We start from the raw sequence: 13,132 nt of genomic DNA, 5'->3' as shown, positions 1-13,132 counted from the left end.
TCATTGTCTCCCCATAGCACAATGGCTCGACACAACTTAGCATCACCTGTCCGTCATTTCAAAACTTTATTATCATTATTTTTTGAACAAATCAAACACTTTTACAAATTGACTAAGAACCCAAAAGAGGACAGTTAATGGCGATAATGATATGTGCGCAAATCTGTATAATTAATATATTTCGATTTCACAAAAGTTTTTTTTAACGCTTTATTGATCAACGTGCACAGTCAACAACATGCATCGCAAAAGTCACATTAAAGTAGTGCAAGTCCAAACCAACAATATTAATAATGCAACAAATAGGCAGCTCGATTTCCAAAAAATTCAAGAAAAAAACCCACCTCTAATGTTCCGCCCGCATTAGTTTCACGAACTCCCAAATCGAGCGCACTCTTGCTCCATCTTAAATCTCGCTGCTTATGCGTTCTTTGGATAGGTGCCTCCAACCAGGGGACCAGCGCCCCCCAGAGGCCTGCAACAACCGATGCAGCGGATGTGCGAACCAGTCCTGCTGTGTCCTCTTCCTCGTCCGCATCAGCAGCAGCTGCTACCGTACTTCCCTCTTCCGGCACATCATCAGTCGGAGAGGTCAGCAGAGTCATCCTCAGGGTTGCAGAGACAGACGACTCCCACTGCAGGGACCACGGCACCCGCCGTGTCGGAAACGGCGCTGTCCGGTAAGTGTCCCCCTGGCGTGTGTATATTATAAAAGGTGACATTTTATAGAAGAAATACTCTTTGATTGTTCATAGTTGAGAGTGCTAACTGGCCATATGGGTGAAATTATATAGCTAAAATACCATCGATGCCAGAAAATGTACCTTTAAACGGTGTGCAAAGTTGACATTTTGATGTTGGCCCCTCTCATGACTATAAAAAATAGTTTGATGAAGCATTGAAACACAGGATAACTGTCTTAATTTGTAGAAAAATATCATATGTCTCTTTTTAATGTTTGAGTAGTCTACATGGGTGTGGGCGCGTGTAGCCTTTCTTCGCAAGCAGCAGTTCCTCTCCTTCAGCATCATGTCCTCCACTTCCTCTCCTCCCCTCCATAATATCCACCCTTTCTCCCTCCGCCCCTCCGTCAGAGTACGGCCCTCATCGGCTGCCCATAAGTTTAGTGTGTAGGCGTTTGCAGCGGTTACTTCGCCTGGCCGACCCCCCCCAGGACAGGGGCGGCGAGCGGCCCCTTCTTCTGCCTCCTCCTCCTCTTCTTCCTCTGTACCCCCAGAAAGACTGGAAGCCACTGCTGCTCCTGAGACGCAACCCCATTCAGGTTACCCTCACCCCAACCCCCTTCGTGTCTTTTTTTTTCTTTTTTGCCTGCCCCCCGCCCCCTCCTCTCCTTGCCATCTTACCCTTGACATGCTTGTGTAAAGCCAGTTAGGCTCCACAATGACCACTAATCCCACTGTGATCGCCCCTCCATTCACAGAAATACCACCATGTGCTTATTAACATGCCACTAGCCTCTTTTACGTAGATATCAATTTCATTCATTCACCATAACAGGACGGTCAAAGAGTGTGTGGAACTTCACACCCATGTCCCGCCATTATGGGATATACCATTTACAGTATGACTCTAATATTGAACAAAAAGGAGGCCCGTTGGCGGGACAACTTGGTCACCCCTTAAGTTGTGACCCACAAGAGGGCAGAAAAATCTATTTCCAAAAGTTTCACTTCAACTCGTCACCATGGCCACAATCTTTGCTCACTAGGCATCAAATTCTCACATTTTGTAGTGACAAGTCTCTTCTTTCAGACAAACTAACTTTTATTTGGCTAAGGTGTCATTTAGTACCTTTATTTTCACTTTAAGCGAGGAGAAGTCGGACTAACTCGCCTATCTTTTCCATGTTAAATTCGCCTCTTTTTTCCTCTTTATTTTGGATAAATCATAAGTTTTCAACCTGCTCTCATTTGGTCATTTTTCATCCGATTAAAAAAATTAGAACATGCTCGTGTTCCCCAAACCCTGGCCGTTCTAACGAGCCATTTTTTGAACCATTAAGTCGTGAGAGGCTTTTGTTCCAGGTGTGCATCTCTCATACAATATCAATGGAATATGGGTGCGTGACGTCTCCAAGTCAAATGTGTGTGCGTGAAAGTGCATTTTTCTTAAAGGGACAGTGAGATACTTTTAGTTGATGTTGATTATGGTTAACTTCCACATTTTTTGACCGATTCGTCCTTTAAATTTTAAACTGTTCAGCTCATTTACATTTTTTTATGGACAGTAAGATACTTTTAGTTGATGTTGATTATGGTTAACTTCCACATTTCTTGACCGATTCCAGTCGTTTAAATTTTAAACTGTTCAGCTCATTTACAAGAGTCAGCAGTCCCATTCAAAATTTCCGCGGGAATTTTTCTAGTTATTATTATTAGGCTACAAGGCTTTGAAATGACGTCACACAGGTCTTCAAGGCTTTGAAATGACGTCGCACAGGGTCCCGCAAAGCTTTTTCCCCCCTTGTTTCGTCTGCTTGTGACGTGGTATCATTGTGATCTGGGGACAAGAGGGCGGAGGGAGGTGCGACGCAGTTGACTCGGTGATCCCCTGCTGCTAAGTGTGCCCCTGCTGTTAGTTTCCGTCCAGTGGAAGTTCCGAACATGAGGATTCATGCAGTGACTTTCCTTGTTACCTTTGTCCTTTGGTGGACTTGTTCAGGTGAGAGTGTACTTACTTAATTAACTTTGGATGAAAAATAACCCCCACCCACCACCCCCGCCGCAATACTTTGTCCAAAAGTCTAATGAAGTTATATTCTTTTAATTCCGAGTTCAACTCTTATCGAGGTTTTCCTTTAAAAAATGTCATTGCACTCATTGTGAGCTCTTGAGACTTTTTTTTAAATGGCAAAGGACTATCAAAAAAATAACAGCAATTTAGAATTTTATGGGAATAAAAAAATCATACTGTGCACTTCAAGGCGCCCGAGTCGCCACGGAGACGCAACAAGTAGGCCTACGCCACAACGCTCGGCTTGTATGCACTTTTCCTATGTTTTTTTTTATCTTAAATGAGAGCCGTGCGTGCACAACCCCACCAAGTGTTTCTTTGTAGTAACTTTACGTGCTTAGTTGTGCATTTATAAGGCTGGGAAGCGCTGGGAGCACGCTACTTTGGCGACAGTTATTAGATCTCTAAATTGCGATTTTCAACCGAACACACCGTCACAGTTCGAGTCTTTTAATACACTGTAAACAAAAACAAACAAAAAAGGTGTTTGCTCAATTTGAAAGATAGAATGAACAATATTCAGTCGGTGTTTGTAACTTTTCTCTCCTTAGCTAGATAATGCTTGACATGTCGGCTATAGCGGAATTGAAATACCGGAACTATAAAATATACATGTCAGCTGCTACATCTTTGTTTAGATTTTATCCAATATTAATTAATTAAATGTTTTAGTCCCTGTCACCCCCCCCCCCCCCCCCCCCCAGTTCTAAAATCCCATCTGCGCCACTATACGTAGGCCCTGCCTGATGGATCGGGGACGTATACTGTAGGCCTATTAGAAGTGTCTGCGCCCCATGTGACCTTAATTGTCCTATAGCGCCCCCTAAGGACACCACTTGGAATGGCAGAGACGTTCATTGCTATGTTACATGACAAGCCCCTGGACTAGCTATCATTTTTACTGTATATGCAATGAATGCGGTCATGTGTGGTGGATTTTGGTGTGTTTCTCATCTTGTTGTTTTTCCAGTGCTCTCCCAATGTCCGACCAACTGGCGGCGCTACAAGGAACACTGTTACTATTTCTCAAACGACTATCAGAGTTGGCAAAGAGCTCTACACAGCTGTTACTCCAAGGGAGGCCTCCTGGCCAGCATTTGGGACAGAAATGAGCAGGTGACGCTCTCTCTCTCTCTCTCTCTCTCTCTCTATTTCACTCTTTCCATCTATCTCTATTTCTCTCTTTCTCTCTCTATTTCTCTTTCTATTTCTCTCTCTCTCTTTCTATTTATCTATATTTTTCTCTTTCTCTATTTCTCACTCTCCATATTTCTCTTTTTCCTTCTCTCTCTTTTTCAATTTCTCTCTCTCTATTTCTCTCTATTTCTCTTTGTCTTTCTTTCTATTTATCTCTCTATATTTTTTCTATTTCTCTGTTTCTCACTCTCTCTATTTCTCTATTTTTCCTTCTCTCTCTTTCTATTTCTATTTCTCTCTATTTCTTTCTCTCTATTTATCTCTCTATTTCTCCCTTTCTATTTCTCTCTTTCTCTCTCTTTCTATTTATATCTCTCTATTTCTCTATATTTTTCTCAATTTCTCTCTCTATTTCTCACTCTCTATTTTTCCTCCTCTCTTTCTATTTCTATTTCTCTCTCTAGTTCTCACTCTCTATTTCTCTATTTTTCCTCCTCTTTCTATTTCTCTCTTTTTCTCTCTATCTTTCTTTTTATTCCTCTCTCCATTTCGCTCTCTCTTTCTTGCTCTCTTATTTCTTTATTTTTTTCTCTCTCTCTTTCTATTTCTCTCTTTATCTCTACTTCTCAATCTCTATCTCTCTATTTCTCTCTCTCAATCTTTATCAATTGCACTCTCTCTCTCTTTCTGTCTCTCTATTTCTCTCTTTCTCTCTATTGCTCTCTATGTATATATTTCTCTCTCTATATATTTCTCTCTCTTCATTTCTCTCTATTTCTCAATCTTTTATCAATCGCTCTCTCTCTATTTCTCTCTTATGCTCTCTTTCTCACTCTCTGTCTCTCTATTTCTCTCTATATATATTTCTCTCTATCGCTCAATCTCTTTCACTCTCTTTATATTTCTCTCTCTCTCTTTCACTCCCTCTCGATTTCTCTATTGCTTTCTCTCTCGCTATTTCTCTCTCTCTATTTCTCTCTCTATCTCTCAGTCTTTCTTTATCAATCGCTCTCTCTATTTCTCTCTTACGCTCTCTCTATTTCTCTCTCTATTTCTCAATCTTTATCAATCGCTCTCTATTTCTTTCTCTCTCTCTGTTTCTCTATTTCTCTTTCGATTTCCCTCTCTATTTTTCTCTCTATATATTTCTCTCCATTTCTCTCTCTCAATCTTGATCAATCTCTCTGTATTGTATCTCTCATTCTCTCGCTCCCTTTTGCTCCCGCTCTTTCATTTTCATAACTTGAAAACGGACACTGTTTTGCGTTGATTCAAAAATCAGCTCATTGGCCGTGGCGGTAGTGTTCGCCCTGAGGCTGGGAGGTCGTGGGTTCAATCCCCGGCCGGGTCATACCAAAGACAATAAGAACGGAACCCAATGCCGCCCGGCTTGACACTCAGCATTAAGGTTTGGAATTGGGGGCTTAGAACACCAAATGATTCCCAAGCGCAGCCCCTGCGGCTCACCGCTCCCTGGGTCAAATGCGGAGAAGGAATTCCGCCCCACTTAGTTGGGTGTGACAATCAGTGGTACTTTAACTTTAAAAAAAGGCTAGCTCCGAGATGGTTCTGAAAAGCGGTTCCATCGTAAACGCTTGTGCCCCAAAAAGTCTTGGAAATGCGTCCACGCAGGGCCAAGCAAGGAACCGGGCTAATGGAAACGTTTCTTTACTCTCTCTACCATTCTTGCAGAACTGGGTGCGTTCACAATTTCCCAGGAACGCTATCTGGATCGGCCTGTGGCGTGCTTATCAGTATTACTCAGAGTGGAAGTGGGTTGATGGAACGCTTTACTTTCAAGTAGTGTCGTAAGTGCCATTTCTTTACTCAGTGCTTGGAGCAGGAAAAATCTCTGTGCCTGAAATCCGCTCTGGGAGGTTGGGGGCCACCAATTTATAAATCCCTTGTGTGAAAGCTTGTTGCCTGTTTCAGGCAATGGGGTCCTGGTCCGCTGCACGAAAAACCTAGTAGCGGATACTGCACTGTGATAACGCAAAGTGGTTGGTACACCAAGGACTGCGACAGGTACCTGGCCTACATCTGCAAGCGCCCTGTGGGTGAGTCCACACTTTGTTGATTTGTGGCTGCATTACCTTAGCGTGTCGCTACGACAATGCGGTTAGTAATGTGACGTCCCAGCAAAATTGGACTCGTTCTTTTTGCATGGAACTTTCTTTTCCAGGTGAGGAGATTGAGACGGGATTCCTGGTCCAATCCAATCCAAATCCATGTGTTGCCACATTGACATTGAGAAAGTGATTATAAAGTAACTTAGTTACTTTGCTAATTACTTGTTACTTTCATAGTAACATTCGGGAAAAAACACACCGGGTTTTGTCAATTAATTGGAAGTGCAGTTTTGAAAATGGCATTTAGGAACAAAATTAGTTTTTGTTAAAAATGAAATAGACAACCTTAGTTTTAAACATGCAATATTTGGCATCAAGCACACGATCACTTACTTGTTAACGCATTCACTGCCATTGACGGCTATATACGTCCAAAATTCATTTGAACTATTTCTATTAGTTTTTTTCCACTTGCTACAAGAGTATGAAAACCTAGATCTTTTTTTTTTGTACATTCAGAACAGATATAAAATTTGTGATTATTCGTTAGTTAACTAGTGAAGTCATGTGATTAATTACAATTTAAAAAAATGTATCACCTGACGCCCCTAATTTAAAAAAAAAGTATTAAAAATAACGGGCGTTAGACGATTAAAATCTTTATTCGAAATTAATCGCATGACTTCAATAGTTGACTCAAGATTAATCACAAATTTTATATCTGTTATAAATATACAACAAAAATAAATTCTAGGTTTTCATAAAAAATGAAATGAAATGGGAAAAAAAAGTTGAATAGAAAAAGTTCACATGAATTTTTGACGTCTATAGTCGTCAATGGCAGTGAATGAGTTCATTTAGCTTTGAATGTTTATTTATAGCTTACTTTGGAAGCATGACTTCTTCATGCACAGATGATTACTTAGTAATTGCCAGAGTTCTTTTTAAGTCAGTCATACAGCTGATGGCAACCAGACTCCGGTATTTTTTCAAATGACTTATGCCATCATGCTCAAAAAGTAAGAGTGGCGCTAGCGACCCTGAAAGAAAAGGCAGACGTCCTGTGTCTTCAGAAGACGCATGACAAACAACGTTTGCATGTCTGCTAATGTGCACTGTCCTTTCAAATGGATTTCTTTTTTCTCTGCAGACGAGACCCCATCCCTTGCCTGTCCGAAATGTCCTGATCTTACATGCCCCGCTCTTCCTAATCTTACCTGTCCCGCCCTCCCGAAATGTCCTGATCTTACATGCCCCGCTCTTCCTAATCTTACCTGTCCCGCCCTCCCCACCTCCCACCCTCCCCACTACCCACTGACGTCGACCACCGCTCCGCCGACCAATCGGGAGCCCGAGATCTGCACGAGCTCGGCCAGTGGGATGGCGTGTTCCTCTCACAATGTCACATGCTCGTGCATGCTCCCCGTGCTTGCCAACTCGGTGAGTTAATGGTTTTTGCTGTGAATGCTGAATAGCATTATAAGCTCCCCGTGTTGTAAGTAAGCTGACCTTTTTCAGGTCATCTTTGGAAATATCTGTCCATATTGTCCACAATGACATAAAAAGGATCGTTTTTATTGTCTTTTGTAAATAAATGATTAAAATGAAATTTTTTCTCAATTGTGCGTGTACAGAAAGGCGGATTCAGAGGTGCGCTCGATGACGGTCTCAGCGTGAACCGCAGCATAGTCATCAGAGGACGAGCCTATCCCAAAGCAGAGACGTAATAAGCCACGCCCTGCCCCAAGGTCAAGAAGCCCGTTACCACGACGACTTTGTGTGTTTGCGCGGCAGGCTCATCGTCAACCTGCTGGGGCGCGACCTCCACCCCGATGACGACGCGACGGCGCTGCACCTGAGGTTCAACTTTGAAAGCAGAACCGTCGTGCTCAACTCCATGGTGGACGGCTCGTGGGGTGAAAAGAGGCAGGAGAACTTTCCAGAGCAACGGCCCTTTGGACCCGGACTCGACTTCAAGGTCACACCACTTGATCTTGATCTGGTCACACTTGGAAGTGTTTTTCTTTTGAAGCTTTTTCTGTAGTGCGCATCTATGATGAGGCCTAGCATCCGTAAAATCCAAAATATCAATCCAATACGAGCATAAATTGAAGTGGGCGCAAGTAGAGATGTCCACATGTGAAAATGCACCTGTAGAAACTACATTTACTGATTGAGTACTTATTGACTTTCTGATTTGTCCTCATCCAGATTGTCATCTGGTGTGACGCCGACACTTTTCGCCTGACCTTTAACGACATCCACCAGATGGATCACAAATATCAAATTCAAGACCTGCGAAGCATCAAGTGGTTGGAGGTGTGGTCTGCGTTGCTGACTAGTATCCAGCTGATGTGACGTCGCCGTCCGAATGCAGCTTCCTGTCTGGATGACCACTTTGTGGACGCCAATCAGCAATTAGTTTAATTCTAGTACTCACTACTGCCACCTTTTGTTGTTCTCCACTGTTTAGCTTAGCGATGCAACGATGTAACTGTACAATTTCATGTCATGGAGGCCACACTACGGATTGTGGTATAAAAAAATGTGTGGAATATTAAGTGCCAGGGATGTGAAATATGAAGAGACATGACGTTCCAATTAGTTAATTTCCACTTGAGTGTTTTGAAGTGATAAAATAAAGTGAACAATAAAAGTGAATAATTAAAGTGAACATTTCAGTAAGTGTCTTTGTTTTTGTGCGGTTGCAGCACCCTCTGGTGGCTCATTTGTCATTACGTGCCTCTCAAAAGCGTTATCAGTGCTTGGAGGTAGTGATGGGACGAACAACACTGGTGCTCCAGCACTCTGCCGAGTGCGCAAGTGTGAAACCCCGTATCGGCGCGTGTATCGCTTTATCGCAGTGGTTCTATGGAATTGTAGTTCAGGGTTTGAAGCTTGTATCGAAGCTTCAGTGTCGCACTGCCATCACTACTATATACACAGTGTGAGATGGGACAATGAAGCCTTGTGAAGCTTTTGAGGCTTTCGGCTGATTGCTTTTGAAAAAGAGTCGAAGTTTCAAAGCCCCATAAGATAGATCGTACCGGTGACATCTGGTGGTCAGCTGGAGCCATAGCAGCTATAATCTTCAAAGTGATTCGCCTGATTGATTTATATTCCAACATAACACCAGTACACTCAGTCTTACATTTGTGTCTATCTAATGATCATCAGGTACACATGGAAGTGTTGCAATATTTTGACACTGTACCAGTACTATGGTTCAATGTGATGTCCTGTTACTCATTCAATTTTTATAAACATGATTTGGATATGACACAAGTGCGCTGTGAAGCCAGATGACAAGTATTTCAACATCAGTCTTTGGGAGATGTGACTGAGGGTCTTGGAGAAGCGCTTATAGCAACCCGGTGGAAAATACTTGGGTCAAGCCTGTATCTTCTACACACGATTTAAAAGTAATGCATAATTGGAAACTTTAATTGCATCATTGTGGGAGTACTTTTGTTGGAAACATACCGAATAACTAACTTTTCCAGGTGAACATAAAGTGAAGCAAATATCTACATGAGGGAATTGTGCGCCTGACACCGCGCCAAAGGGTTTGAATCAGTTACGTAATTTCCGGTATCTCATTAGCGCGCATAAAGCCGCATACGTCATCAGCACGTGATCACGGAGGTTTCATCGGGGCTTTTGATACATTGTTTCGAGCAGTCTGTCTCACTCGGCTGACACATGCTCCGGAGTCTCAGTGTCAAACGTCCCACCTCTTTTCTTTTTTTTTTCTTCTTTTTGGAGAGCTCAGTATTGATCATTTGACATGTCATCATCACTGTTCTCCTTTTTTTTTTTTTTGTATGTGGGTGTGTGTTTGTGCGTGTGTGCATGCGTGCGTGCGTGCGTGCGTGCGTGCGTGCGTGCGTGCGTGTAAAAAAAAAACAAATCCCATACCGTTCACCTAAACCAAACACTTCAGAATCCAGCGTTGTGGGGCCGTCAGGAGACCCGAAGAAGGACCAAAGAAAAGAAAGGAAAGTGAAGTCCAGTACCGACCAGACATCACCCACCGGGCCACCAACCAGAGTCCTTCACCAACCCCAGAGACATCCAAACTCCAACAAATCAGGGAGACCTCAAGGGCCCAAAGGAAAGACTGAGGAAAGGTAGGAAGGACAGACGAAGCAGAGTGAGATCCCAGACACCAGCATCCACCGATTCAATGACCTGAGGGAGAAGCAGATTGTGTCTGAGTTACGATAGATGCTGGTGTGGTGGATCTGGCATGCATGAAAATCTCCACCAAAGAGGGGAGCCGTCGACCCCCGCCAGGACAGAGCGAGCGCAACACCTCAGGGCCCCCCAGGCCGTGGCAGCGCCAAAGGACGACCCCCGGGCCCCGCAGGGGCCACCGGCCGGAGAGCAAACCCAGGAGCAGGAGCGCCCCCCCACCCCAACGCGGCCCGCGCCCCCAACCCAACGCAGCAGGACGGGGCACTGCAGGCCCGCCAGGCACCCCACCGGCCCACAACCCCTGCCCCCCCTCCCCCCCCCCAGTTGTATGGTGCATTAAAATTGGAGGGGAGTTGCAGGGCGAAGATGGTGTTTCCACCCTACCCCACTCCCCCCCAAAGTGTGTTATGTGCCCTCTATGTCTGAAGTGTATTGTGCAAAACTAGTGCAGTGAGTTAAGAGGAGCGACCAGCTGGGCCCCCCCCAACCGGGCGGGGGCGGGAGGCGCACCCGACCACCAAACCCCCCTCCACCCCACCGGGACCCCGGCGGGCATATGGGACCAGCCCGGCGGGGCGATAGGGCTTGCCCCCCGGAATACTGGGGCCCGCCCGGAGTGCCAGGAGGTCCACCGGAGCGGGGCGGGCACAACCCCAATCCCATCCACCCTCCCGGCCCCCGGAGCGCCGAGACCCAGGCCACGGATGGAGCCCCCGGGCCAGGGGAGGGGGAGGAAGGCGGACAGGGGAGGGGGAGGGGACGGGGGAGGGGACGGGGGAAGGAGACGACAGGAAGGGCAGGAGGCAGCGGCAGGGCCGCAGAGAGAGGGGGAGAGGCACCCCACCGGCCCACAATCCCCGCTCCCCCCACGACCCCCCCGCACCCCACCCACCCCCGCCATCCACCCCAACCCAGCCCCAGCCGCCCCCAGGTCCCCAAATCCCCAGACACCCCCCCCCCCCACCCCAGCACCCCCGCCCCGAACACCAGGGAGAGCCCCACAACGCAGCACCCCCCACGAGACCCAGGGAACGACCAAGACGCAGCCGCCACCCAGCAGCCAACAGAGGGGCAGACCCGCCCACGCCCAGCCAGGGGGGGACAGCACCTGTAGAATTAGCCCCCTGGCATGCAGTGAATCCGAATATAAGCCTTTAGTGCCCATTGGAGGTGAATCTGCTCGATCCTGTTGGCAGCAACTGGGTTCCTGACTATAAAAATACAACCATTAGTTACAAACTGTCAAATGCAGAGACATCAATGTAAGTTATCACGATGTGGTGGCTCTCGCTAACAGGCAGAATTAAATAACCAGAATTAGGTTAAAATATTCTATATACGTAGACCATATTTCGATGAATTTTGATATTTGGTTTTTATTTGAAGCCGATATTTTTTCCATTAAAATGCGATTTATGAGGAGGTTAGACCATTGGTCGATATTCAGAGTTTGTTTATTTTTCCAGTAAGGGCTACAAGTGTAGATTGAATTTGTTTATGTGGTAAGTCAGTTGTCGTTAGGTCACCTAGCAAACACAAGTTTGGAGATAAAGGTATCCTACAGTCCAAGATAGCGGAAAAATTTTCTAAGACTTTAGTCCAGAAATACATAACCGGAGTACATAACCATAAAGCATGAAAATAAGTGTCTGTAGTGTTTTGTAAACACTGGAGACAAATGTCGGAGTGTGAGAGTCCCATTTTCTTCATCATATATTGAGTAATGTATGTTCTATGAATAATTTTGTATTGGATAAGTTGTAAATGTGTGTGTTTTGTCATTTTAAATAAGTTTTCACAAACTTGAATGCAAAAGTCAGATTCCGGAGCTATAGACAAGTCTGTCTCCCATTTCAAGATGGGTAAAGACATTTTATCAGTATATGAAAGTAACTTATATATTTTTGAGAGTTTTTTTGTTGTCGGAGAAAGCTTGATAATATCTTTAGCTAAAACAGGCGGTTGGAGCATACCCCGAAGTGTTGGAATTGGTTTCTTTATCATACTTTTAACTTGCAGATAATGTAAAAAATTTCCGCTTTTTATTTTGTATTTTTGGAGCAAGGATGTATATGATATAAACATATTATCTGAAAAAAAATGGTTGAGATGTGTAATTCCTTTCTGCTCCCACACACCTAAATAAAACGATTGTGTTACGGTGTGGGAGTGGAGGACCCAAGTGCAGGAAGGTAGGAGAGCCACGGCAGGGATGCGGATAACTTAGTTTTAATCAAAAAACAAGGAAACACAAAATCACGCCCGAGGGCGGACAAAACGGCGAGTCATTGGGATACGGAGTAGATTCACGTAGAAGCGCTACAAGTCAGGTCTGGTGAGTAGCGTCACGGAGTAATAACCCGACACTCCTCGCTGTATCTGCCAGGCCTTTATCTTGGCCTGATGGGCTGATGGGCAGCAGGTGTGTTTGGCGGGCTCCGCCCTCCAGCTGTTTCCCCAGTGACTGCAAGGGAAACAGAAACAGCTGACCCCAATCATTACAGTTTGGTTGTTAAGTTGAAAGTCGGTGTTATGCCATAGGGGAGAAAGCCCACAGGGCTCCACTTGGGCTTTTGTAATTTCTAGTTCTAGTGCCTTCCACCAGGCAGTCAGGGTGGCGGAAATCAATGGGGTTTTAAAACAATTATGTTGCTTAATCGATGTTGTGATAAAGAGTAAATCTAGAAGTCTGAGGTTATTACAATCCTTCAGTTGTAGTTCCAGCCAACAGTTAGTATCTCTGTTGGGTTGTGCCCATAGAATGATATATTGTAGCTGGTTAGCTATATAGTAGTGCATAAAATTTGGTGCCTCTAGACCTCCTTTGGATTAACTTTTCTGAAGAGTAGATAGACCAATCTTTGCTTTTTTTTTTTATTCCAGTAAAATTTTGTAACGGCCGAGTCCAACAGCTGGAACCAGTTAGCCGTAGGTTTAAATGGAATCATTGAGAAAAAAATTGTTTATTTTGGGTA

The 13,132-nt window shown here is 44.6% G+C and overlaps 1 protein-coding gene across 1 annotated transcript; it reads left to right on the top strand.

Moving 5' to 3' along the window:
* The first annotated feature begins 2,487 nt into the window (after positions 1-2,487).
* Positions 2,488-8,634, top strand: LOC144060841 (uncharacterized). Its single transcript, XM_077580716.1, has 8 exons — positions 2,488-2,682; positions 3,725-3,870; positions 5,584-5,699; positions 5,824-5,948; positions 7,111-7,400; positions 7,595-7,683; positions 7,755-7,938; positions 8,172-8,634. Exons 1-8 carry the CDS (start codon positions 2,625-2,627, stop codon positions 8,316-8,318), a joined length of 1,155 nt encoding a protein of 384 aa, XP_077436842.1. The 5' UTR covers positions 2,488-2,624; the 3' UTR covers positions 8,319-8,634.
* The last annotated feature ends 4,498 nt before the right edge of the window (positions 8,635-13,132 follow it).

Source organism: Vanacampus margaritifer, chromosome 11 (assembly GCF_051991255.1).
Source record: "Vanacampus margaritifer isolate UIUO_Vmar chromosome 11, RoL_Vmar_1.0, whole genome shotgun sequence".
In the NCBI taxonomy this organism is placed as follows: domain Eukaryota; kingdom Metazoa; phylum Chordata; class Actinopteri; order Syngnathiformes; family Syngnathidae; genus Vanacampus; species Vanacampus margaritifer.
The sequence above is the reverse complement of the archived record's forward strand: the minus strand, read 5'-3'. Positions and strand labels throughout refer to the sequence as shown.

Bases quoted from the DNA above. Each gene is read 5' to 3' on its own strand.
- LOC144060841 (XM_077580716.1), top strand. From the start codon at position 2,625: ATGAGGATTCATGCAGTGACTTTCCTTGTTACCTTTGTCCTTTGGTGG. The intron at 3,871-5,583 runs GTGACGCTCTCT...CCATTCTTGCAG, and splicing joins TTTGGGACAGAAATGAGCAG to AACTGGGTGCGTTCACAATT. The intron at 7,939-8,171 runs GTCACACCACTT...GTCCTCATCCAG, and splicing joins GACCCGGACTCGACTTCAAG to ATTGTCATCTGGTGTGACGC.